This window comes from Aulonocara sp. 'chitande type north' Nkhata Bay, linkage group LG22 (assembly GCF_057382095.1).
Source record: "Aulonocara sp. 'chitande type north' Nkhata Bay isolate Kocher_YH1m ecotype deep benthic linkage group LG22, A_spYH_male_GT1.1, whole genome shotgun sequence".
Lineage (NCBI taxonomy): Eukaryota > Metazoa > Chordata > Actinopteri > Cichliformes > Cichlidae > Aulonocara > Aulonocara sp. 'chitande type north' Nkhata Bay.
In genome coordinates this window covers 18,783,249-18,808,441 of record NC_141364.1, presented here as the reverse complement: position 1 = coordinate 18,808,441, position 25,193 = coordinate 18,783,249, and the positions used below count along the sequence as shown (strand labels likewise).

The 25,193-nt window shown below is 43.5% G+C and overlaps 5 protein-coding genes across 7 annotated transcripts; 1 reads left to right on the top strand and 4 right to left on the bottom strand.

The window, feature by feature from the left end:
• Position 1: 1 nt before the first annotated feature.
• Positions 2–2,873, bottom strand: lrrc14b (leucine rich repeat containing 14B). Its single transcript, XM_086280698.1, has 3 exons — positions 2,500–2,873; positions 1,748–2,376; positions 2–1,046 (listed from the first exon to the last, which is right to left on the bottom strand). Exons 1-3 carry the CDS (start codon positions 2,773–2,775, stop codon positions 368–370), a joined length of 1,584 nt encoding a protein of 527 aa, XP_086136824.1. The 5' UTR covers positions 2,776–2,873; the 3' UTR covers positions 2–367.
• LOC147304016 (protein naked cuticle homolog 2) lies at positions 2,766–13,462 on the bottom strand. The gene is made up of 10 exons (XM_086280700.1): positions 13,060–13,462; positions 12,928–12,954; positions 12,753–12,823; positions 5,937–5,991; positions 5,588–5,694; positions 4,456–4,551; positions 4,234–4,369; positions 3,969–4,112; positions 3,401–3,851; positions 2,766–2,886 (listed from the first exon to the last, which is right to left on the bottom strand). Exons 1-9 carry the CDS (start codon positions 13,082–13,084, stop codon positions 3,430–3,432), a joined length of 1,083 nt encoding a protein of 360 aa, XP_086136826.1. The 5' UTR covers positions 13,085–13,462; the 3' UTR covers positions 2,766–2,886; positions 3,401–3,429.
• A 171-nt stretch (positions 13,463–13,633) lies between these two features.
• gatad1 (GATA zinc finger domain containing 1) lies at positions 13,634–16,435 on the bottom strand. The gene is made up of 5 exons (XM_086280653.1): positions 15,978–16,435; positions 14,997–15,119; positions 14,858–14,917; positions 14,552–14,735; positions 13,634–14,465 (listed from the first exon to the last, which is right to left on the bottom strand). The coding sequence occupies exons 1-5, from the start codon at positions 16,155–16,157 to the stop codon at positions 14,275–14,277; spliced, it is 738 nt and encodes a 245-aa protein (XP_086136779.1). The 5' UTR covers positions 16,158–16,435; the 3' UTR covers positions 13,634–14,274.
• On the top strand, positions 16,062–20,762 carry chrac1 (chromatin accessibility complex subunit 1). Its single transcript, XM_086280654.1, has 4 exons — positions 16,062–16,303; positions 17,042–17,325; positions 17,446–17,572; positions 19,840–20,762. The coding sequence occupies exons 1-4, from the start codon at positions 16,219–16,221 to the stop codon at positions 19,920–19,922; spliced, it is 579 nt and encodes a 192-aa protein (XP_086136780.1). The 5' UTR covers positions 16,062–16,218; the 3' UTR covers positions 19,923–20,762.
• Positions 20,763–21,938: 1,176 nt separating this feature from the next.
• On the bottom strand, positions 21,939–24,923 carry LOC147304013 (uncharacterized). 3 transcript variants are annotated; one of them, XM_086280187.1, is made up of 3 exons: positions 24,781–24,923; positions 23,709–24,263; positions 21,939–22,383 (listed from the first exon to the last, which is right to left on the bottom strand). In XM_086280187.1, exons 2-3 carry the CDS (start codon positions 24,254–24,256, stop codon positions 22,242–22,244), a joined length of 690 nt encoding a protein of 229 aa, XP_086136313.1. In that variant the 5' UTR covers positions 24,257–24,263; positions 24,781–24,923; the 3' UTR covers positions 21,939–22,241. The 3 variants fall into 3 exon arrangements, with proteins under 3 accessions (XP_086136313.1, XP_086136314.1, XP_086136312.1); XM_086280188.1 differs by lacking the exon at positions 24,781–24,923 and adding an exon at positions 24,582–24,765 and having other exon boundaries at positions 23,709–24,267; XM_086280186.1 differs by having other exon boundaries at positions 21,940–22,383; positions 23,709–24,267; positions 24,781–24,914.
• Positions 24,924–25,193: the final 270 nt, after the last annotated feature.

Genomic DNA, 25,193 nt, shown 5'->3' with positions numbered 1-25,193 from the left:
TCATTTATTTGATATATTGATATGACAAATTACAGTTTCAGAATTACTATAGAAGGATCTGTCACATGTTTCAGTGTTGGGCTGCTTATAAATATAGTTACAGCATTTAAACAAGAATATATAAATTAAAACAACATGCACTGTATATACAGCTAATAAAACATCTTAGCAATAACCACTATAGTTGCTATCTGCATTGCACATCTGTTTAGTTTTATATAATAGGGTCCTGGAAGAAAACAGTTAGCATTTGTTGACACTAACATAATCCCTGTCTTAACTATAGTTAAATCTGGTTTACTGGATCCATTTTCACAGGTTTGAATGAAGCAGCAGACTTTGAGCTCAGGACTAGTCACAGTAAAAATCAATCGTCTTTCCAAGTCTGGGATCTCCTGTTGTTCACATCGGTTATCGTACCTATAAAAGTGCCGATGACGGCGTTAAAAGATTTCAACATGGACACCCCTAGCTCATTACTAGTTTCATTGATGTCTGGATCGTAGGCCCCCATGATGGGGGTGCACACTTCCACCCCATCTCTATCTGCTCTTTCCAGGATGGCCATCAGCTGGATCCTGATCTCCTGAAACAGCTCCGTGTTGTAACGCAGCAAGACCGAATCGTCCAGAGGATACGTGACATCATCTGCGTAACATTCACGGGGCACAGGTGCCTCTATGTACCTTAACTTGGGAAACCCTACAGATAGAGTGGAGAATAACCTAAGCAGGGCAACAGATGTCAGAGGGTTTCCCATAAGTCTGAGCTCCTCCAGTTGCTGACAGCAAGCCAGAGCATTAGTGAAAGCGTCCATGTGCTCGTCCTTTATGTTGCACTCCTCGAGAGCCAATCTCGCCAGAGTTCCCGAACTCCTGCTAAGCAATTTGTGTACAGGGGTGGAGAAAGAGTCAAAGAGGTTGTGTCCACTGATGTCAAGGTGAACCAGGGTCTCACTGTGGAGACTGTTGGCCAGGTAGGTCATGTCTACACGGTTCAGGCAGCAGTTGGCCAACTCCAAGCATAGTAGAGGTGTGTTGAGAGGACTGAGAAGGAAACAAGGGAGAATAAAAATGACTCTGGTATGAAATGCTAATAGAGGTAGACATTTGTAGTCAAACAGGAGCGGTACAGGAAATGCTTAAAAAGGTACAGCTAACAGGTGACAAAGGATAAAAGAGAACACTCATGGCTCTTATACACTACAGGCTGGCACGTTTTCCTTAGACGGAAGTGTTACGTTAAATCAGTGAAGGACGTAGAGATCCACTTCATCAGTATGAAAATGTTTTTCATTATGTTGGTTGGTCACCCATCTGTACATCTTTGTAAACGCAAATTCAATCTTTTGTCAAAGTCTTTGCTCACTTATTTGTTAATTTTATGAACAATGTGCTGCAAGCTTTTGCTCATCTACACCTTGTTTATTGAGCATCAAAACATTTTACATTACAAAATCTATACTGTGCATACTCGCTCCTGTTCTATTTCCATTTGAAGGTGAAGAATACCCAGCGGGTCTTTGTCCTGCAGCCACCTGTCCTCGCACTGGCACCACATCAGCAATTTTAACAACAGAATACCTTCCACTGTTGTACAATTGACAAAGGTTAAAGGTGGGTATTTTGAGCTGTGTTAAAGCTCTTGGTGTTGTTGCTGATCAGGTCTAAAATCAGCATGCATTACATGAATAGACAAACTTAGGGCACCTTGTTGTCTGTCTCTTTATTGCTGTGCTTGTACTCACTTTAGCAGTCTCCGCAGGTGTCCAGTGAGAGTAGAAAAACCAACATAGAGCTCAGTGAGGCTGCTCAGTCGTGCCAGCAGGTTGCCAATGGTGGCCAGCAGATCCTCGTCGTCAGAGCCGAGCCTCCTGACATCCAGGGCGCTGGCTGGCAGGGTCAGAGACTGTAATTTGGGGAATTCCACCCTGGACAGCAGCACCTCCAGGTGTGAGGCCTCTAGAGGAATATTGTGCACCACCTCCAGCTTTGTGATGGACTCTGGCTCTGCTAGGCGAAGAACATAGAACAGCTGCTTGAGAGTGAGAGAATCCGCCCTAAAACTAACAAAGCGAAGCTTCAGGGGACAGTAACGGAGGAGCAGGAAGGCCTGAGCTACCAGCTCGTAGTTGCGGCCTGTGACGAAGCCGTTCAGACGGACATCAACAGATGTTTCAAAGGCAGATTGGGACACGTCCGTATCTTGCATGGCCACCATGGTCTCGTAGCACAGTTTTGTCAGGAGCTGGGTTCTTGCCCATCGACCCAGGGTGGATTTACAAGGGCAGGCCTGATGCTCAGTGTCCTTAAGGGCAGTCAGGTCCACCGTGTGAAGGCTCTTGGCATATGTTCTCGGGGGAGACAGCACATAATCCTTAGAAAACAAGAGAATATTACATTAAAGGTGACTATTCATGAGTGTTTTAAGGCAATGACAACAGAAATGCAACTGAAATGAAAATGATTAGGGGTACATTCAAGGTGGGTGGTTTGGTACCTTTAGGCCGTTGAGAATTGCTTCCAGACAAAGCCGGCAGGTGCGAGATGTGAGGTCTAACTGACAGTCGGCTGTCTTTCCCAGAAGTCTTTGTAGGTTGAGTTCAGGAAGAGGCCACATCTGGACCAAAGCATGCAGCACCTCAGCCTGCTCGTGGAGGTAGCAGGCCTTGAAGAGAAGTGGGTAGAGGTTAAAAGACACACAGGTGAGGTTTTCCAGAGTTCTCGCACCAGCCTGAATGAAGCCCTCAGCAGCAAGGAATCGCAGGGACTTCATGTCTTTAGTTTTTTTTGTGTGTGTTGGTATGTATTTGATTCAGCGTCTTGTCTCTTTTGTAGCTGCTGCTCCGTTGGTATCTTCTGTTGCTGTCTCTCTGGGTGTTTTGCTCTGGTGAGGCAGGAGAGAGGCACAGAGGGTAAGTAAGAGGGTTGAGGTTATAAATAGCAACAGCTGTCTCACGTCCTTCGCTGGACGTGGTTTCTATTTGCAACTTTTGCCAGACAGATTAGCAGGAACAACATCTGAATCCTCACGAGAAGCTTCACTTTCCTCCTCACAGCACACCAAATGTTTGGCGTTTAAACACAGGTTTAACTATTTTGCCATCATGTACTTCATTTTATGTATCTGCTATTCTTTTCCAACCAAACTACTTTGTACAACATAGAGGTGCATGCTTGCAGGGCATTGTTGTGCAACTGAGGATTTTTGTCAGGGGAGATACTGTGGTCACTGCCATTGTACTAACAGAGCCATCCTCATATAAATAATAACAGTCTAAACAACTTTATTGCATGTGTCTCACATTTGACATTATAATATCTGTATTGGGGCACTGATGAGAAAAGAAAATCCAGAATAAGGTGAAGACTAAGCTAAAATATTACTAAGCTGCTCTTACCTGTCTTATATGATGTGTATTACATGAGGTTATGATGGGTGGTAGTGGTGATGATGGTGATGATGCTCATGGAAGTGATGGTGCTCATGTCTCTGGGCCAGCGGGACACCAAAGGAAGGCTGAAGGCTGTAAAACGTCTCCCTGTCTTGTCCTGGCTGTGCCTGGAAGCCAGCGTGTGTATGGGGCGAGGCAGAATATTGTACCGTGGAATGAAGCTTCCTGCTGTGGGAGCGACGCGGGAGGCTCTGGGAGGCTCGAAGGAGAGTCTGGGTAGGATGGCACCACGAAGCAGGATGCCGGCCATGCAACCTGCAGGACTTTCTCTCAGCTCTGGTCCTATCACACATGGATCTGCTTCTCATGGAGTAAACAACACGGAGGTCTTGAGGTGACTCAGAATGCACAGTGTTCTCACAGTGCACCACTAGATGGTGCTGAAGAGGAGGTGAGTCTAAAAAAAAAAAAAAAACAGAAGAAAAAAACCCTTAAGTGTATTTTCCAGAAGACGGACGGACGGACGGACGGACACACACACACACACACAGAATTAATGGAGCTTTTATGATACCTGCATTGTCAAACTTGGAGGCATAATTTTCAATGCCAGCTAGATCCTGGTAGTGCTTTCTGCGCTCTTTGTTTTCATCCACACAGAAGAGCCTTCTCATTGGACGTCCAGCTTCCTGAGATCCACTCTGCTCCTGCTCTGCATCTGTTTTCAGTGAGTGCAGGATGTTGGCATTGCTGACAGTTTAGAAGCTTATTAAAATCTTGACGGTCATGAACTGTTTAGTTTTGGGTCCTTAAATCCTAAAAATCACAATAACACGTACCTGTGTTTGAGCTCTTGTTTGGATAATGTGAGGAAGTTACAGCTAGCTTGATCCTGAGGGGCCTTGTACCACTGCAAGGTTGCTTCACCGATGTCTTTAAAACCTCAAACACGGAGTGCATCAGGCTGGACATGTCCTGCAGAACACAGATATACACACTGCATACAGAGACATTTTACATCTGAAATATGTCAGCAGCAAAAACAAAAACCCCTCTCTTACCTCTTTCTTGACCTCATCTGTGTTGTCAAAATTGTACAATGTGAAGGTCCACTCCTGCTGAGAGTCGTCTCCAGGCTGCACGTTACCCTCCATGCCCTGTGTTCACATGCGAACATGCTGTCAGAATAATACTGATGCCATAGTTTGTCATTTACAGTAATATGTGTATTTGCTTATTATATGTATATGTACTGTAACTTTACACTCATGAGACATTTTATTATTATTATTATTATTATTATTATTATTATTATTATTATTATTATTATTATTATTATTATTATTATTAGGTACACCTTACTATTACACTCCCTTTTGCTTTCAGAGATGCTTTAATTCTTCATGGCACAGATTCAACAAGTGCTGAAAACATTCTTCAGAGGTTTTGGCCATATTGACAAAATATCCCCACACTATTACACCACAAGCAGCCTGAACTACTGACAAAAGGCAGGATGGAGCTACGCTTTCACAGTTTCCTGTTCTCAGCTGATAGGAGTGGCACCCGGTGTGGTCTTCTGCTGCTGTAGCCCTTCACAGTTCAGAGATGCTCAGAGATGCTCTTCTGCATATGACTGGTTATTTGAACTACTGTTGCCTTCCTATCAGCTCAAAGCAAACTGGCCATTCTCCTCTGACCCCAAAATCAAAAACTTCTACAAGGCCTAGAGATGAGCATGTGGGAAAATCCCAGCAGATCAGCAGTTTCTGAAATACCCATCTCTCTCTAACAATCACATGAGTTGCTCCCATGTGATTGTCTCAATAAATATAAGCACTTAAATGGCTAAAAAAAACAAATTGGCCACTGAGAACATTACAGCCCCTTTATAATAGCAAAATCCTCCATAACAGCCTGCAACCAACCTGATAAGATAACATGTTTTATCAGGTTTGTTTAGTCCATTTCAAGAATACATATTTAAAAATGGGTGTTTATGCAGCTTTTTCTGCGAGACTTCTTCACAGTCAGGAGTCGTCGTCTCATCATGTTTTACTAGAAAACTCCACGAAGTCCCGGCACCCAACCCCACCAGTCTTGGAAAAACCAAAATCTGAGTACACACCAGTTGCTACAATTATACTATATTATAACGTTATTTGAATATCAAATAACGAGGTTACCAGTTACCTCACTCACAGCAGCACGGCTGCTGCTCCTCTTTGTTTCCTTCTTGCACTTGAAGTGAAAATTGGTCCCTTTATCGGGCGTCTTCTCTTCTTCTGGTGGCTGAACCACTAAACAGCACAAAAATGCATCATAATTCTCTTTTTTAACAGACTCACAGTTTATGGGTACTTAAAATTATTGCGGTCTATCTTGTATCTTTCTGATTACTCATGTAAGGCTCTGTCTTAGTCTTATATGAACTATTTCCATTGTTTCGTTTAAGTGGATAAAACCCGATGACATTCACTAAACAATTAAACCTTTAAAGACCTTAGACGGGAAACAGGATGACGTGTGATCGCCCACTCACCCTTCATGTCGCAGTTATGATCAGAAGTGCTTTTCCTCAATTCCACATACAAGTTCTGTGAAAAGAGTCAAGAGTGTAAATTATCAGAGGACACATTTAAGAGCGGGAGGAAGCAATTAAGTGATTTTCTTGTCCCGTGAGTGTGAAGATGGATCTCCAGATGTGAGCAATGTTGAATAATCTGTGCATTTTTCCTTTTTATGAACCCCAAAACACAAAGCAGTGGTATGAATACTTTTGGCTTACTTTGCACACGTTTAAACACACAAACATACGGCACTGCAAAGAAGAAGAAAGCCGGTTTACCCGCATGTTTTTGAATGGTTGACATCTTTTCGCATGCTTTCTTGCATAAATACACGAAGATGAAAACGCTCACTTAAATCCTGAGTCTTGGCTGGACCTCTTTGCACTTCAGGTTTAGGTTTAGACACACTGTATATGTGTTGACTGTTATAAGTCAGCTTACTTTAAATCCTCTAAATCCATTATATACTTATATGCATTTACACATATTTTCAAATCCTACAGCAGACAGGGTTGATGAAAGGACTTGGATCAATTTCTGTTACTTGAAAAATATCGAATAAATAATACCATCCATCCATCCATCTTCATCCGCTTATCCGAGGTCGGGTCGCGGGGGTAGCAGCCTAAGCAAAGAGGTCCAGACCTCCCTCTCCCCAGCCACCTCCTCCAGCTTGTCCGGGGGAATACCAAGGCGTTCCCAGGCCAGCCGAGAGATATAATCTCTCCAGCGTGTCCTGGGTCTGCCCCGGGGCCTCCTCCCGGTGGGACATGCCTGGAACACCTCGCCCAGGAGGCGCCCAGGGGGCATCCTTGCCAGATGCCCGAACCACCTCAGCTGGCTCCTTTCGATGTGGAGCAGCAGCTGCTCTACTCTAAGCCCCTCCCGGATGGCCGAACTTCTCACCCTATCTCTAAGGGAGAGGCCAGCCACCCTTCGGAGGAAGCTCATTTCCGCCGCTTGTATCCGCGATCTCGTTCTTTCGGTCACTACCCACAGCTCGTGGCCATAGGTGAGGGTAGGGACGTAGATCGACCGGTAAATTGAGAGCTTCGCTTTTACACTCAGCTCCCTCTTCACCACGACTGACCGGTGCAGCGTCCGCATTACTGCAGCCGCAGCCCCAATCCGTCTGTCGATCTCCAGCTCCCTTCTCCCATCACTCGCGAACAAGACCCCGAGATACTTGAACTCCTCCACTTGGGGCAGGAACTCATCCCCGACCCGGAGTGGGCACTCCACCCTTTTCCGGCTGAGAACCATGGCCTCAGATTTGGAGGTGCTGATCCTCATTCCCGCTGCGTTACACTCGGCTGCGAACCGCTCCAGTGCGAGCTGGAGGCCCTCACCCGATGAAGCCAACAGAACCACATCATCCGCAAAAATCAGAGATGAGATTCTGAGGCCACCAAAGCGAAAGCCCTCCGCCACTTGGCTGCGCCTAGAAATCCTGTCCATAAAAATTATGAACAGAACCGGAGACAAAGGGCAGCCCTGGCGGAGCCCATCACCCACCGGGAACGAGTCCGACTTATTGCCGGCAATGCGAACCAAGCTCTTGCAACGGTTGTATAGGGATTGAATGGCCCGTAGCAATGGGCCAGACACCCCATACTCGCGCAACACCTCCCACAGGACGCCCCGAGGGACACGGTCGAATGCCTTCTCCAGGTCCACAAAACACATGTAGACTGGTTGGGCAAACTCCCATGCACCCTCAAGTATCCTCGAGAGGACAAAGAGCTGGTCCAGTGTTCCGCGACCAGGACGAAAACCGCATTGTTCCTCCTGTATCCGAGGTTCGACTAGCGGACGAACCCTCCTCTCCAGCACCCTGGCATAGACTTTCCCGGGGAGGCTGAGGAGTGTGATCCCCCTGTAGTTGGAACACACCCTCCGGTCCCCCTTCTTGAAGATGGGGACCACCACCCCGGTCTGCCAGTCCACAGGTACTGCCCCTGATCTCCACGCAACATTGCAGAGACGTGTCAACCAAGACAGCCCTACAACGTCCAGAGCCTTCAGGAACTCGGGGCGGACCTCATCGACACCAGGGGCTCTGCCACCAAGGAGTTGTTTAACTGCCTCAGTGACCTCGCCCCCGGAAATCGGTGGGTCACACCCCTCATCCCCAGACTCTGCTTCCTCCCCGGAAGACGTGTCAGTGGGATTAAGGAGGTCCTCGAAGTATTCCTTCCACCGCCCGACAATTTTCTCAGTCGACGTCAACAGCGCTCCGCCAGCACTATACACAGTGCAGGTAGAGCACCGCTTTCCCCTCCTGAGACGCCTGACGGTTTGCCAGAATCTCTTCGAGGCAGTCCGAAAGTCTTTTTCCATGGCCTCTCCGAACTCCTCCCACACCCGAGTTTTTGCTTCAGCCACTGCCCGAGCCGCATTCCGCTTGGCCTGTCGATACCTGTCGGCTGCCTCCGGAGTCCCACAGGCTAACCAAGCCCGATAGGCCTCCTTCTTCAGCCTGGTGGCTCCCTTCACCTCTGGTGTCCACCATTTGGTTCGGGGATTACCACCACGGCAGGCACCAACCACCTTGCGGCCGCAGCTCAATGCAGCAGCTTCGGCAATGGAGACGCTGAACATGGTCCATTCGGACTCAATGTCCCCAGTCTCCCTCGGAATGCTGTTGAAGCTCTGCCGGAGGTGTGCGTTGAAGATCTCGCGGACTGGGGCCTCTGCTAGACGTTCCCAGCACACCCTCACTACGCGTTTAGGTGCACCAGGTCTGTCCAGCGTCCTCCCCCGCCACCTGATCCAACTCACCACCAGGTGGTGATCAGTTGACAGCTCAGCCCCTCTCTTTACCCGAGTGTCCAGAACATATGGTCGCAGGTCTGGTGATACGATTACAAAATCGATCATCGACCTACGGCCTAGAGCATCCTGGTGCCACGTGCACTTATGGACACTCTTATGTTCGAACAGGGTGTTCGTTATGGCCAAACTGTGATTAGCACAGAAGTCCAATAACAAAGCACCGCTCGGGTTCAGATCAGGGAGGCCGTTCCTCCCAATCACGCCCCTCCAGGTCTCGCTGTCGTTACCCACGTGAGCATTGAAGTCTCCCAGCAGGACAACAGAGTCTCCAGGTGGAGCACCTTCCAGCACCCCCCCCAGGGACTCTAAGAAGGCTGGGTACTCCGAACTGCCACTCGGCGCATAAGCGCAGATGACAGTCAGGACCCGTTCCCCGACCCTAAGGCGCAGGGAACAAACCCTCTCGTCCACCGGGAAAAACCCCAACGTACCGGCAGCAAGCCGAGGGGATATAAGAATACCCACCCCAGCCCGCCGCCTCTCACCAGGGGCAACTCCAGACTGAGACAGAGTCCAGCCCCTCTCCAGGAGACTGGTTCCAGAGCCCAGACAATGCGTAGAGGTGAGCCCAACTATATCTAGCCGGTACCTCTCAACCTCACGCACCAACTCAGGCTCCTTCCCCACCAGAGAGGTGACATTCCATGTCCCTATTGCCAGTCTTGGCAGCCGGGGGTCGGTCCGCCAGGGCCTCCGCTCCTGGCCGCCACCCGGCTCACGAATAAATAATACTTCAAGAAAATTAATCTTTTTCTGCTTTAGTCTTCCAGTGCAAAACAAAAGAAGACAGGAACAAAAAGCCTCTTATCTGCCAACATGTCCCTCACCCGTGTCACACTGATGCTTCAGCAGATGCAGTTGAGCAACACAGGGAGTGATAATTTGTGGGCATGTCTGCACACCCGCATTCGTGTTCAGATGCAGGCAACACACCCAGCGTATCCTGCCACGCTCTGCCTGCAGTGAAGCTTTGATGAGAGAAGGCGGCATCACCCGTCAGTCCATGGACCCATCCTGATTTCAGTGAGCAGCTTGAGTTCATTTCACTAATGTGTAGCTGATGCACATCTATGCAACTAGGTCCACACCTAATAGCCTGTAGAACCACTTCAGTGGTCTCTCACATTGTTATGGAGGAATTTTGGCCAACTCTTCTTTACAGCATTGCTTCAGTTCATTGAGGGTCCTATGCATGACCTCGATTTTTTTTTTTTCAGCCTTTCTGTTTGCTGATGTTTTGGGGATCGTTGTAGTTTTGGCCAAGCTTTACCTCTCAGACATGTGGCCACACATTTGAATCTAGAATACTTTGGTATTCAGAGGAATTCAGGGTTAACTCGATGACTGCAAAGTGGTGAGTCCTGTGGCTGCAAAACAAGCCCAAACCATCCCCCCTCCACCACCGTGCTTGAAAGTTGGTGTGAGGTGTTTGTGCTGATATGCTGAGTTTGGTTTTCTCCAAATGTGATGCTGTGCTTTATGGTCAAACATTTCCACTTTGGTCTCATCCGTCCAAAGGACATTTTTCCAGAAGTCTTGCAGTTTTTTGAGGTCCAACTTTGCAAACCTAAGTTGTGCAACCTTTTTACAAAGAAGAGCATTTCTCCTGGAAACACTTCCAGACAAGCCAGTCTTTTTCAGTCTTTTTCTAATTGTACTGTCATGAGCTGTAACATTTAACATGTTAACTAAGTTTTTGGGCTTTTCTCTGAGCACTGAACAGTCTGACTTTGGGGTGAATATGCTGAGGCATCCACTCCTGGGAAGATTGACAGCTAGCTTAAATGTTTTCCATTAGCTGTAGAATGATGAACTTAAACTGTTTGGAAATGGCCTTTTAACTCCTCCCAGATGGATGGACATCAACAATTAAGTTTCTTTAAGATCACTGATGACATTTTTCCTCCTTGGCATTGTGTTAAAACACACCTGAATGCTCCAGACCAGTAAACCGGCCAAACATCTGTTTTTAGAGGTGCTCAAACTCTCTTGATCAGTTAATCAAATGCATTTAATTGGCAGCTCCCGGCTGCTGCATAATTCCTACGGAAGCGGTAAGTGTGGACTTAGTTTTCCTGCACAACTGTGTAAACCCTCTTTATCACATGACTGTATACTAATGCATATTTACATGTTTACCGATAGTTCACATTGAGCTGCTTCTATCAATCTGGTATTTTGAACATTTAGCTAAGCAACTAAAACAACTTCACATTTGGTAGAATTCAATTTGAGGAATGTAAGTGAACAAACTCAGATTGTTTGGTCTATAATTGGCTTGCGGGATGGACTATAACCCAAATATAATCACAAAATCCACATTTTGAACACATTATTTTTGAAAAGAAGTTTGGATTCTCTGTCTAAACCAAAAACTAGACAGGATTGTTTTCTTTGAACTTCAAGTTAAACTCGCCACGCCTTTTCTGCTCAGTATGCCAACATTTACTTAAAACTGTAATTATTCAGCCTCTTTTCTGCACACATACTTGACGGAAGATCATAGGAAAGGAAACAGGTTTGTCCGTTCTTTAGACAGTCAACCTGTCAACACCTGAGCCTGCCTCAGTGGTACTTGACAGGTATGTAAACATTCACCTATGAGTCGGCGTGTTTAAAATTTTTACCCACGGCGCTCCCCTCCTCCCCCCTCACTGGATACATCGAACGTTGCACATAAAAGACTTCATTGTTTAGTTATCTCTACAAAATCTTTTTTAAACTGTTCCAGCTTCTAAAAATCATCTTTAATCTGTCACCTCTGCGAAAACTGTGACAAGGAAATGTTTTAAATGTGATTTTAAGGGGAAGACTTTCTAACAAAGATGCAAAGAACGGAGTCATCTTTTGGAAAAAGAGATGTTTTTGACATTACCACTTCACAGCAGTGGTGTCATGGGGGATAAAACTACATTGGGTTGGAAAATGTAATCGCAGGAAGTGCTCCAAGCGCAGAACCTCCACCACAGCCCTTTAAACATCTTGGCAGAGTCAACATCTTTTTCCAAACTGCAGAACTTTCCAGAACTTTTTTTTTTCTTACAGCAGCCCTGTGCAAATATTGTCCTGAGCTTCAGACTTTATTGGCCTTAAAATAACAAGTTATGCCCAAAGATATTAAGAGATCAAACACTTGAAAAGCTGGATCAGTGAATTTTCTGTCCTTAAAGTGTGTAAGACAAATGCAATCAGTGTTTTTAATCAGGTGGTCTCAGAAGCAAACAAATTAAAAAAAAACATTATTACACTTGATGCCATTTATGAAATGAAACAAGCCACACTTCACCCACTCCAGCCCCAAACACCCCACCTCACACCCTCACCCGTCTGGCTGGGGCAGGAAAGCAGTCCCAGATGTGGATTTTTTTTTTCCTTTTTTCTCTTTTTCCCCCTCAGTGAAGTTGGGCATAAAGACCTCGCTGTCTGGAGGGGGGTGGGTGTGCTGAACTTCACAGACTTGGAAGTCTCTTTATAGAGATGGAGGAGGAAGGGTGGAGAAATAAATAAACGACCACCTTCCAAACATCTTTTATGTCTCCTGGATAGATGTGAGCAGTTTGTCCTCAAGCTGGCACGACTGAAATGAAGCCCTGGATGCTGTGTTAAAGGCGTTTAAAGAGCCAGTGCGGTTTTTTCTGCACTATAAGAACACGTGTACTTGGCTTTAATGTTGCCTCATGTGCATTTATTTATTTGTTGAAAGAAGCTTACACAAAATATGATTTTGCTTTTTGGGCCCTTAGATCCTACATTATTACCGAAATCACTAGTAAAACCTGGCTGGTTTCCGGAGCTGAATAGTACCCGGGCAGTACTGCACCAGCTTCAGGTCTAACCTCTTTTCTGTCAGCACCAGATCAGCGCAGTGATACGGGAAACGTAGGTGAGCGAGTTATAGGTTTAGCTTCTCTCGAATTAGTTATTAATATAAGAACAAAGATAAAACTCATTACCTCTGTCAGCTTTCTTCTGCATATGTGGCTACTCTGCGACTCTCTCAGCACACTGGAAGCCAAACTCCGTCCTGCAGAGGATAAAAACAACCACATATTTAAAAAATAAATAAATAAATAAATTATAAATTCATGTACAAATTAGCTATGACAGCATGTGTCTTTTCTGTCTTACCTTCTGGACTCTGCCGGGGCTTCGAAGCTGCCCAAATAATGAGATGACAGTGAGCGGCAGTGATAAGACATTTCAAGTATTTCATTTCTAATAATAATAAAAAAAAGAAGCTAACTAGATGTAACTTCTCACCGTGTTTGGACTGGAATTTGCCCATACTGTGATCAAGAAATGTTCACCATGTCCAGCTCAGAGAAAAAAAAAACTCAAGACATGAGGAAGTTTTCGCGGACTGGGAATTTCACCGACGACTCCAAAGTTTCAACGAGACGTTTATCCAGGAGTGCACAGGCAGAGAGCGATGACTACCGCGCACTTCCTGCTTCGGTTAAACTCTGTTTGATTGGTTAGAGATCGGTGATGCACGTGACCCAACCTTACGTCTGTAAATCAAAGTAACAGTGTGTTTATTGTTTAAACGACTCTGAACAGCATCCGACTGAGAAACGGACACAAACCACCGACTTAAAGACTTTACAATGAGACGTTCACGGTCAAGAGCTTAACTGACACAAGTGGCTTCATTCCAGTCTTTAGACACCACCAGTCTAACATTTTGACATAAATCAAACGTGACATTTGTTCAATCAGGATGCTGGAACAAAAACCAATCAGATCTCTGTTTTTTTTTTTTTTGTTTTTTTTTAAACATTTATTTATATCAGTTTAAAAAAAGGAACAAAAGAAAAATCACAGGCAACAGTAGTGATGGAAAAGAGCTTTTTGTTTATTATCAAATACAAAAGTAACATTTTTTATGGAAACTTGTTTCTACCACTGGAAAAGAAAAAAAAAATGGTGTAAACAAGCTTCCATATGTTTCAGCATCACAGCTTGTGAATAACACAAAGCAATAAGACACATCATTACCATCAACTTACAACTCGCCTTCAAATGTGAAGTAATGATCAGAAAACCCCAAAATCATTATCTCCTTAATAAATGAAGGAATCTCTGTATGCATTGGTCGTCTGTTCTCCTTCAAACTTGGCGGGTGTATGGACTGGAGGCAGTGCCAAGTTTGAAGTAATTCGGGGGGTGTCTCATTTGTGACGCTTCTTCCTGTTACTAGTCACTGAAAGACCCCGTCGCTCCTGTTGCTAGGCGTCACTAAAAACAAATGTCACATTTCAGACCGTCCTGCGTCCTCACAGATGACACAGTCCTCCCAGATATCAGTATTTATTACATTTAAACCTTATTTACATTTAAACCTCCACTGACTGCAACATCTACCTCTGCAGATGCTCTGCTGATGTGCTGGCGACTGCTGACCCTGCACTAGCATCATGTGAATGTACATTTATTTCTTTAAGAACAGAGTCCATGTCTTTAATCACAGTCCCACTAACTGCTGGCACTGACAGACTCTTTGACAGTGTGGGCTGGTGTGGGTCCTATGTGGGTCCAAATATAGCCTTTTTCTGGTCGTATTGGGATAGTAGGGAACGGGGTGCTCCGAGACTTGAAGTACTCAGAGGGGGCGTGGCACACAAACTCCAAATACTCCATCTTTCTGGGCAGATCCTCCTCTGGACCTATTGCAAAACATTTTTGTTTGTTTTTTAAAGCTTAAATGAACAAATTCCACTAGAGCACTGCATGATCCAGAATAACTGCTCACCAACAATATAGGTGCCAGGATCGAACTGGTCCTTAGGGCTGGCTTGAGTGGGGATGAGCCATGTCAGTGCTGCACTTTTTTCACAGTACTGATCCTGTACAAAGCCTCGAATCTGAGCATAGTAAGGCTTCCCATCTTCTTCATCTGTTACCTTAATCACGTCTCCCATCTGGTAGTATACACCCTGTGATATATTGACAATGATAAAGGATTAAGGTTAATTTATATAATTAATGCTTTAAAAAGATCAGACCAGTTTCAAGTGAAAGTATTGTTTCTCATGCTTTGCAACAATAAACACCGTACCTTATAAAATATGGATTCTGACGTGATGATAGTCGCTACAGATTCTGGTGCTTTGATTGGCTAAAAGGTTGGCACACACAAGGGTCAAATGCATGAACTCAAGAAAGAAGAAAAATCAAATTTACATTATCAAACTTACATTTTTGAGTTTAAATATGTGTCGTCTTCCTTTTCCTTTGGTTGAGACTTTTTTCTCTGATGCAGGAGCTTTGTACTTGGTGCTTCTCAGACGTGCAGACCTCCTGTGGATCTCCTGCTTGGACTATAGACAAACACAAGAAGGGATTGGACAATTGACTGCAGCTTGTCAGTTGAAGAAGATGATGAAAAATAAACAATGAGACAATACTAAGACCAGTACTAACAACTATCAGTTTGTTTGTTTGTTAACTGATTAATCACTTAATGTGAAAAATATCTCAGTAAAATGTGAAGCTATGTAATGTTTAAGGCATATAGGTTTACCCTTCAAGTTTGATCTCACTTGACAACAGACTGCTATATTACCAATTTTAATTAAAAATAAGGGTTTAAATGATCTTGGGGGTTTGTTGAGATGTTTCGCCTCTCATTTAAAGATTTAAATACTTTCACTTTGTACAACACAAATGACTTTCATTTGAAGCATCATTTTTTTATGTTCTGCCATCTGTATTTCGCACAGGCTGCTGCACAAGAGCCTGAAAGTTGTGCCCAGTGCTTTCTCAGGCAGTTATTATGATCAAATCTGCGACACCACATGTAAAAACTCCTGGAGTCACACCGGCTTGTTTCTGTTAAACTGTTTTACACATGAACAGTGAAGACTACAGTCTTGAAATGAGACCTGTGCTCTTCTAATAACTTCAAACAAAAACAAAAAACAAACAAACAAAAAAAAAAAAACCCACAGTGATCGTCAGTATTTAAACTGAAATGGAAAACCTTCCTAATTCAGCTCAGCGTGGGCTCCGGGAGCGCTATTATATTTTCCCTGTAGGATTATCTGTGAATGATGCAGCTGCAATGTCTGCACACAGCCCCATCAGTCTAAAAAAAAGAGCCCGAAGACAAACTCGTGAGGCTTTACACCATCACAAACAGGCCTGGCTCTAATCTAGAAACACTGGGTTTCACTGACCTGTTTCCCTCCGCCATTGCTGGGCTGAGTGATGGAGGACAGGGAGGGTCCTGACGCCCCGCCGCTGGCGCTCTTTCCCGTGCAGCTGTTACATAGGATCTCTCCCTGGTTTCCTTTCTTCCACATCGAAGAAGAATTAGTCTTGCAAACGGCGCAACATGGTTTCAAACCCAGCGGCATCGTGGCCGCTTCTTAAAACGACGCCGGTGGGCGAAGAAACAACACAGAACTCAGTGATAGGATGAAGATGCTCCGTTTGTGTGGCTGTGACACTGGTAGAGAGGCTGAAATCTTCCTTCTGGGGCAGTTCGACTTAAAACAAACAGGTATGGCTCTGAGTTACTTACGAGAACAGCCAAATTGATCAGAAACTTGGGTTGTTTATATCTGTAGCCCATTTATAGCCACTACTAGCGGCACAATTCTTCTTCTGCGCTGGCGCCTGCCATCAGTTCTTCTTCTTTGGTTTAGATTTAGGTACATGACTAAATTATGCGACGCCACTGGACTGGAGGACACAACGCTAATAGACGCAGGCGAGCTTGTGAGAGTGTGAAGATGTTGATTAATTTTAACCAATCGTGTTGTGGTAGTGATAAATTACGATTGGTTAAAACGACACAATGAGTAGGTAATATGTTTAGCTGTTTTTCTTAGATGTATAATGTATAAATTATTAATTAATTTGCCCGCTTGCACAAAATGAGTCTTACCTTTCCGCTTTTTACTAACGTAATTTTTCTTTTACTTTTTCCGCTTTTTTGAAATCATTGTTGTATATGTAAATTTTGATGTATAATGCCCTCACTATGCACCTGTGGCACTGCTGTTTATTTACTGTAAGTTGTACTATTTTTATTCATTATCCTGCTGTAACAAAGTAATTTCCATCCATCTATCCGTGTATAAAGATTCAAGATAAATGATCTATCTATCTATCTATCTATCTATCTATCTATCTATCTATCTATCTATCTATCTATCTATCTATCTATCTATCTATCTATCTATCTATCTATCTAAAACCAGCTAAACCATTTTTAACCAAAGTGCCTCCTCTTCAGCAGGGGGAGATGTTACAGCGTCGAGTCCGCCAGACGGTTTTAATCTGGTCAGACGAAGAAGAAACAAACCGCGTCACAGTTCAAAACAATACTTGGAAGTTCCGCTTGTCTCGCGCCCTGTCCTTATGAAGATGTCTCATAACAGCTCAGCCAAAGACGACCAAGCGTCGGGCAGCAAAAAGCCGATCTCTCTACCGATATCCAGGGTGAGGCTGATCATGAAGAGCTCCCCTGATGTCTCCAGCATCAACCAGGACGCTCTTTTCCTCACCACCAAAGCTACAGTAAGCTAAACATCATCCGCAGCTCATTCATTTGCTAACACTTTTAGCACCGTTAGCTTGTCTAGGGCATGTGAGCTGAAGCAGCGCGTTTGTGTGTGTCTCCTGTTGTTATTGTTTTAGGAGCTGTTTGTACAACACCTGGCTCTATCCTCCTTCAACAACGGCTCAGGGAAGGAAACAAACACCCTGTCGTACAGCGACCTGGCCAACACCGCTCAGGAGGCGGAGACTTTCCACTTTCTCACAGGTGAGAGGCACCTGCAGGCACCTCGGCGGTCCTATGATGCACCAGCTGGTTACAGATTATATCTCAGACTGCACAGAGTCCAGATTGTTAGAAACAGTGAATTAATACCTCCCCCGTTGCTCTACGCACTGACTCACACAACGCCCGAATAAAAGTCAGCACAAAATCGATTAATTTCCTATTTCACACGATGTCTGAACCTACCTGCAGTGGCCTCACCCACAGTCTAAGAACTACTGTAATGATAACTGATCAGACTTTGGCTTATTAAAGTGTTTAAGGTAGTTAAATAACCCAGCATCAGCAAGTGTAGATAAATGGGAAACTGTGGTTCCGTTGTGGTTGTGTGTTTCCAGTTTCACGGGATTTATGCTTCTGTTTCAAATCTACACCATAGAAACGCCACCCTGAACATGTAACAGCTGTTCCATCACGTTATTGTCTCCCCTAAATAATTGTATTTTGTGCACCTCTCAGGGCCATTGTAAGGGACAAATATGTATGTCTCCAAAAACAAAAACAAAAACAGAAAATAACTGACCGCAACAAAAAGGAAGAAAAATATTTCTGTCATAGATGGTACTGCATATAAAACACTGGGACATCACCCTCAAGTAATAAACACATAAAACACCACAAAAGCATCAAGACTGGTAACAGCGTCAGCCACTTAAGTACATTACCCTGTAGGCTCTACAAAAATTCATCACAGAAGTCTAAAGGGCAAACTGTGGTTGAGCTGAGGTAGTATATTTGCAGTCCACTGGCAGCTTCAAACTACCTGCCTACCTGCAGAGAGCATCTGCTGTCAGATGCATCAAAAACATGTCATGTAACTGTTCTGTGGGTCTTTCTTGTGCTGCTGATGGTCCGTCACCTGGCTGTGGAAAAGAGCAAAGTTATAACATACAAAAACCCAAAGAGAAACTGGGTGTTAAAAGCAATCAAAAGCGTCAATTTCAGACATTGTCTGTGCTTTTTATTCTGTTTTTTTCCCCCCTCATGCTTCTCCCGCTCCTGGCCGGCCTGTTAGCATGTGACCCTTGCAAAGCGAGCATTGGTTGACAGCCCTTGTCTGTAGGATCTCTATGGTCAAATACCACAACAAACGGACACAATTCCATAAATTAAGCACAAGCAGGAGGAGTACATCAGGAACGGCATCTGATAAAACATTTGTGCCAAATCAAACACGCAGATCAATCCACTATGGTTATCCCTTAGGAAATAAGGGAGCAGCTCACAGTACCTCCACCAGCTGAACACAAGAAGACCAGATTAATCGATGAATTTAAAAAAATAATTAAATTAACTGATTAAGAAAAGAATAAGTATTAGAAACACTGCTTGGTATAATGTAGTATAAACAAAAAGGCTCTAAAATCGCCATAAAACAAAAACTAATTTTAACAGTTTTAACAAAAATCTAAAGTTGTAACCTTCATGAAAGGATGAGTTAGTTTAGCCAGCTTTACTTTAAGGATTATTTGAAGTAGCACTGTTTAAGTCTCTCAGGCACTGCTTTAACCCTTAAACACCATCAATAAGACTTTTATCTCTCTCATAACTTCATTTTATCTCCTGTGGTGTTTTTGGGTCTGTATCCAAACAGCTCACACTCACTCCTTTGTTACTTTTGAACGTCGGGCTGTCTGAATCCAGCGATTCAGGGGGTTTAAGGTGGAAATGCTCGGGCATGTTGCTGCTCGTTTTGCCTGTGATATCTGCGGTACTTCTGGCTGCTCGATTGTTTTGGGAGAGGTCACCAGAGCGTGCATGTTTGGTTTGGCACAGAATTACACTGGCTGCCCTTCCTGATGGTTTCCTTCTAGCCATTTATCCAGGCTGGGGGCGGAGACTAGGTATACACCGGATTGTGTCCCATTCTGTCGAGGCTTTGTAAGGCGAACATGTTAACCACTACATCGTGGAGCCACTTGTGCTCAGCATGCGTCTTCTGGACATATGATTATGTCAAGGTTTTAAAAATGGCTTTTCTGTAAAAACATTTTGTAAACAGTTTGTTATAATCTATATAAAGTGAAATATCAGATGAATTTTAAATATACAGAAGCTTAAACGTTAATCTGAAAGTAGATTTTAGTGCAGCTGTGCAGTGTGTCAACTTTTTGACAGCCAAGTTTAAAACCATTTGAGTCTTCCTAATACTCTTGAGTTAATATCACTCACTGACCTGCAACAAAAAATGAGATCTTTTCCTTCAACTATGCATTTTTACAAATTTTTTGCTTTGTTTTCCTGGACAGATATTCTGCCTAAGAAGATCTTGGCTCAAGATTACCTCAACTCTTTGGAGCAAATGCAAGAAGAAGAAGGAGCTGATTACTGAAACAGGAGGATGGTCCACATTTCCCATCTGGACAGATGTTATCGCATCTACTCTTCCAGCCTGTCGCCAAAAGCAAAGTGACCGTCAGTAAAAGACACTTGAACTCTCGAGTTCATCTTCAGGGCTTTTGTAAAAAGTTAGAGGACGTGGAGCTAAACGCAAACTCACACGGGATCAATGTGAAATCAAGTGAAGACTCAAATTTCAAACTCCCCCCCAACAGTAAATGAAGTTCAGCGACCCTTTTCTGCAAACTGACAGATATATTTTGTGTGAGCTAAAGTACTGTCATTACTAATATATGATGCAAACAGGAGTTCAGAACAAGTTTGCATTTAAGCTTGTGTACTTAGACTGTTTATGGAGGTTCCCGGGTAGCACTGACTTAATTGGGCTGCTTGATTTGCGTGCACCGTTATCGGAAATGTTTCTGCATAACTGGCCAGTACGGACTTGTTCCACGTGAGCCAAGACATTGGAATCCAGCCCACGCAGCTGGAGCGCAGACGTCTTAGCTTCTGTGTTACTGTTGGCTTAAAAAAAAACAAGTGGGTGAAAACATTATTTTAAAGGTGCTGTGAAACATTGATCTCAAACTCAGATGTGCTGTTGCTACTGTTAACCATATATTCGTGTTGTGATTTGACTGTCAAGAACTTGAAATTTACTAGAAGTGGAAAAACTACAAAACAACTGAACATGCTCTGAAGTTCAAAATAAAATCTCAGACTCTAACAGATGTAAATATTTAAAGTGTTTCAGCTTAGTCGGCATATCGCCCTCTGTGTATTTACAAATGTGTGGTTTAGATTTGATATTAAAATAAAAATTCATGCTGTCTTGTTTTGCACTGAACGTTTTTATTTTTTTTAAAAATACCAGTTTATGAATTTGGTGTGTTAAACCACTCGCGTACTCTCCTCTGAGCTCCTCGTGTTTCCTGCAGTTTAGAGGTTTAATGTGACCATGAAATCTTCATACCTTTGCAAACAGGTAATATAGAGCCATGGTAAGATTTACGATTTTTATTTGACCTATTGTACTGTGTCATAATTTCTTTAACAAAAACTAAACCAGAATACATAAGCAGCATGTTTTAAAGAAAAAGAAGTCCATAAAACTAAAGTGCACCCCATGATTTAGCAGCTTGTCGAACCACCTTTAGCAGGAACTAATCGTTTTCTGTATGACTGTCAATCTCTCATATCGGTATGGAGGAATTATGACCCACTCTTCTTTATAACATTGCGTTAGTTCATTGATGTTTGCAAAGACTCATTTATGCACAGCTCTCACAGCATTTCACTAATGCTGAGGTCCAAACTTTGTGCCTCTGCAGCACCTTGATTCTTGATTCTACTCAACCCCCAAAGTGTTCCAGAGTCCAAATTCCCAAATAGCTCCACTTTGGTCTTGTCTGTCCAAAGATATCCTTTCAGACGTTATGCAAACCTAAGGCATGCTGCCATTTTCTTTTTAGAGAGAAAGGGTTTTTTCCTGGCAAACCTTCCAATAAACACCACACATGTTCAGACTTTGTCTAATTGTACTGTCGTGAACTTAAACATTTAACATGCTGAGTGAGGCCTGTAGAGTGTGAGATGAAGCTCTTGGGTTTTTTGCAGTTTCTCTGAGAACTGACTTTGGAGTGAATTCACTGGGACGTCCACGCCTGGAACGACTGGCAACTGTCTTGAACGTTTTCCATTTGTGAATAATCTTTCTTACTGAAGAGTGATGGTATTCAGATTTTTTGAAAATGACCTTATAACCCTTCCCAGAATAATTGGCAGCAGCAGTCGCTTCTGTTGCTGATGTATTACCTCCTTGGCATTGTGTAAACACGCACTTGAACAGACCACCATAAACGTCTTCTTTTATAGAGGTTCTCACACATGCTGTTACTATTCCTATTAATTCCTATGGAAGCAATAAGAGTGTCCTTAGTTATTTTTATGCAATGTTTTTGCAGTATAGGTTAATTTCTATTAAATAAACAGTAATGTGGTGTAATGTGTTTATTTTAAGAAATGCTACAATGTTCATTTTGTTCTGTTGTGTCAAACGTTGACTGTAAAACTAGACTTTACAACTCTGTTCATCAGAACTCCAAGAAAATGTGACATTTATTCATTTCTGCTGATTCTTGGTTACACGTTTTATTTTGGCAGGCGAGCTGGTGACATAATAAGGTGCAAATCAAGTGTGTTTTGTTCTCATTACAAACCACACTCATCCTGAGCATGCATGCATGGACTACATCGTTATGAGACATTCATATCATATAAATACAGTTCAAATAAGGGGTTTCCAGCATCATCAGTGATGGATGAGTTTTCTAAGTCGAAGCTGTACATTGAGAAGCGTCGCCTCCAAAGTGGAAAACTTCTCCTCCAGGTGGTTAGCCATGTGGTCTCTGCCTTCGAGAGCATCCCTCGTATTTGCGAGATGCTCCTTCATGCTGCATGGGATGAAAAATCACAAGCAAACACGGCAAGAAGTCAAATTTGAACAATTCCCTCAAATGTTCACATCTAATAGAGCCGAATGTCCAAACTTTCAATTTATATTTGTGCCAGAGCCTCGTCTCAACCAGATGTCCAGACAGATGTGTGCAGGGAAATACTGGAAATGACTCAGATTGGCTGGAAGCTGTTTTCACTCAGCATGTTAAGCAGTTAAACACTGGTCCAGGGTTCCCCAGAACCTCACTAATAATAATTTAGGACAAACCCCCAACAACTGGCCTTGGATCACTTTTTGGATCCAAGCCCAGCTGGAAATGTAGCTGCTTTACTTCTTTACTATGTGGCTCAAAGTTGCATCTAATCTGTAGTAAGTACAGTAGAGGAAGTCTGTCTATAAATATGTCAAAACCCTGATTAAAGCACCAGATTTTGCATCATTAAAGAAGAAATCAGGGGATAAGCATTAATTTTCTCTGCATGAAACCAAGTACTGCACTGCATTTTAAAATGAGCAATGGAAGACATCATGGCGTGGTTTCACAAGAGCAAGAAAAAGGGGAAAAAAGAAAGAAAACTGCGGATAACAAAGACAGATGGATACCAATATTTGGACCAGACCGGACAGTCTCCCACAGAAGATATGATTCTTTCCGGCAGATTTTTTTCTTAAGTATTTTTATTCATTTTTAGCCCTGATTGAGGTTGTCATAATTCATGCATGACACGGTTAAATAACAATAATTAATTAATAATTATTAATGGAGTGACACATCAGTGTCCGATGTAGTGGTTTATGCGCAAGTACTGACACAAATACAAGAAAACAGCCTTTGAATAGCTGTCCAATGTAGTGACCACCTTGCCTGAAAGGGTTAAAACTCTGTTTCTTGATGCCACTGTTTATTTTGTTTATTGATGCCATATTATTTCTATGTAGCATTAATATCACTTTGACTTTCAGATCAATCCATAGACCTTGAGGGAAAGGTCGGAGGCCAACTATGATGTGTTTTAAATCATTATACAGTACTTTCTATATATTGACAACACACTGCCCACTTAGAATCATAGCTTCTAAATTATAAGGCTTTTTGTCAGTTTTTGACCAATAAATCATTAAATTGACATTGAAGACCTCAGTAGATGTAAATTTTAATTCATGGGGTGTGACATGACCCCACTCTAAACCTACAGAGTATTCATTTAAAACTTTAATAACATATAATAATATATAGCCTATTTTATAGTATTCACCTCTCCACCCACCCGCTGATCTCAGGTTATTCCTCCTGAATTCTCCACTGTTATTGTTTCTTACCTTGTAAAGACACCCTGCTCCTTGCCCTCTTTCCTCTTCTCTGCCAGAGAGACAAACACGGTCTCCACGCTTTGTATAGTTTCGGTCACTTTCTGGTGGTCTGATCGGATCCCCTGGACCTCCTCTCTAGCTTGGTGGTCGTAGGACAGCCCTCCCTCTTCCACCCCGCTGGAGGTGGACACCGCCTGCAGGGCGGCCCTGTTCTGCAAAACAAGCAGACGAGACCTGGCAAACTCTTTGGGTCCTGCTATGTTTTCCCAGCAGATTGGAGATGATGGAGGGAGCCAGAAGCGCTGCGTGCAGTTGACTGGCTTTTCTGAGGACTCTGTTGTGAAGGGGCTGTCAGCAGGGAAGCTGTGGAGCAGGTGCAGAAGAGACGATCCAGAGCCCCACTCCCAGTCCTCGAAATCCGACTCCCCTGACCCTTGCTCAGGGGGGAAACTAGGAGGAGGACTTGCTGGTCCTCCATCCTCTGCTGGAGAACAGATCCCCAACAGGAGACAGAAGGACAGGAAGAGCCAAGCCCTGCTAACTGTCCCCTGGAGCATCTCCAAACTGGCTGCATCAACAAGAAAAAGACTTAGACACACAGGAATCACCAAAGAAAATCCATTCACCGTGTTTATTATCAAGTATTCTCATACTTAAGCTTCCTGTACAAGAGAAAACTACTGTGTGAAGGGCAAGAAATTTCTACTGATCAATAGAAACATGAAAAATAACACTTAGACCTCTTGATTGCATGCATTCAATGACATAACATTCAAAATAAAAGCATGATGTTTATTATGTTAAGTTCAATAACAAATAAGCTTAAATAAATTTCTTAATAAATTACACAAAATAAATCCAGTACAAAACCAGAGAACATACATTTGTGTTTTTTCTCCTGCAGTTTAACCGGAAATTTGCCTCAGTTTGGTAGCGTCATAGTTGGCAACAAATCAAAACTGCAAACGCATCACTGAAGGAAATCCTGAACTCCAGATCACCGCGATGTTTTTTTTTTGTTTTGTTTTACGGATGTGATGCGAATTTTCATTCTAAGATGACTTTTGTTCAGCAGTCTTACCTTACAGAGAGAGCACAGAGCAGTCTCTGTTTGTGCGTAGCGGCGCTCCTCTGGTGCCTGCAGCCGTCGGAAAAAATGAGTCGTTCACTGCAGACTGTTACATGCAATCTGAATCACTTTTACTGGCCCGGTAACAGGAGCTTGGATTTTCCCTCAGTGGAAGGGGATGGGATGGGAGATTGTAAAATGCATGTGAGGTGTGGGTTACAGTAAAAGCTCCCTGCTGGAGGGAGAGAGCGCCATTCTCTGGATCGTATCCCTGATTTGAAGTGTATTTATTTCTTTGTGAGCTTCATTTTCTGTGCTCATTTGTGCTTTTTTTTTGGTTTTTAGAAGTGAAGACTTTTTAATTTGAGTGGCAGGAGGAGAAGGAGGTGCGATGCTCTGGGTATTTATGAGCCATTTACAACATC

Coding starts and splice junctions, on each gene's coding strand:
- chrac1 (XM_086280654.1), top strand. CDS start 16,219: ATGAAGATGCTCCGTTTGTGTGGCTGTGACACTGGTAGAGAGGCTGAA. Junction 16,304..17,041: donor GTTCGACTTAAAACAAACAG/GTATGGCTCTGA, acceptor CCTCCTCTTCAG/CAGGGGGAGATGTTACAGCG. Junction 17,326..17,445: donor TCCTCACCACCAAAGCTACA/GTAAGCTAAACA, acceptor TTATTGTTTTAG/GAGCTGTTTGTACAACACCT.
- LOC147304013 (XM_086280187.1), bottom strand. CDS start 24,256: ATGCTCCAGGGGACAGTTAGCAGGGCTTGGCTCTTCCTGTCCTTCTGT. Junction 22,384..23,708: donor GAGCAGGGTGTCTTTACAAG/GTAAGAAACAAT, acceptor CATCCCATGCAG/CATGAAGGAGCATCTCGCAA.
- lrrc14b (XM_086280698.1), bottom strand. CDS start 2,775: ATGAAGTCCCTGCGATTCCTTGCTGCTGAGGGCTTCATTCAGGCTGGT. Junction 2,377..2,499: donor CAATTCTCAACGGCCTAAAG/GTACCAAACCAC, acceptor TTGTTTTCTAAG/GATTATGTGCTGTCTCCCCC. Junction 1,047..1,747: donor CACCTGCGGAGACTGCTAAA/GTGAGTACAAGC, acceptor TTTCCTTCTCAG/TCCTCTCAACACACCTCTAC.
- LOC147304016 (XM_086280700.1), bottom strand. CDS start 13,084: ATGGGCAAATTCCAGTCCAAACACG. Junction 5,992..12,752: donor GCAGAAGAAAGCTGACAGAG/GTAATGAGTTTT, acceptor CTCTTTTCACAG/AACTTGTATGTGGAATTGAG. Junction 5,695..5,936: donor TCATAACTGCGACATGAAGG/GTGAGTGGGCGA, acceptor TGTGCTGTTTAG/TGGTTCAGCCACCAGAAGAA.
- gatad1 (XM_086280653.1), bottom strand. CDS start 16,157: ATGCCGCTGGGTTTGAAACCATGTTGCGCCGTTTGCAAGACTAATTCT. Junction 14,918..14,996: donor ACATATTTAAACTCAAAAAT/GTAAGTTTGATA, acceptor CCAACCTTTTAG/CCAATCAAAGCACCAGAATC. Junction 14,466..14,551: donor TCCTGGCACCTATATTGTTG/GTGAGCAGTTAT, acceptor GTTTTGCAATAG/GTCCAGAGGAGGATCTGCCC.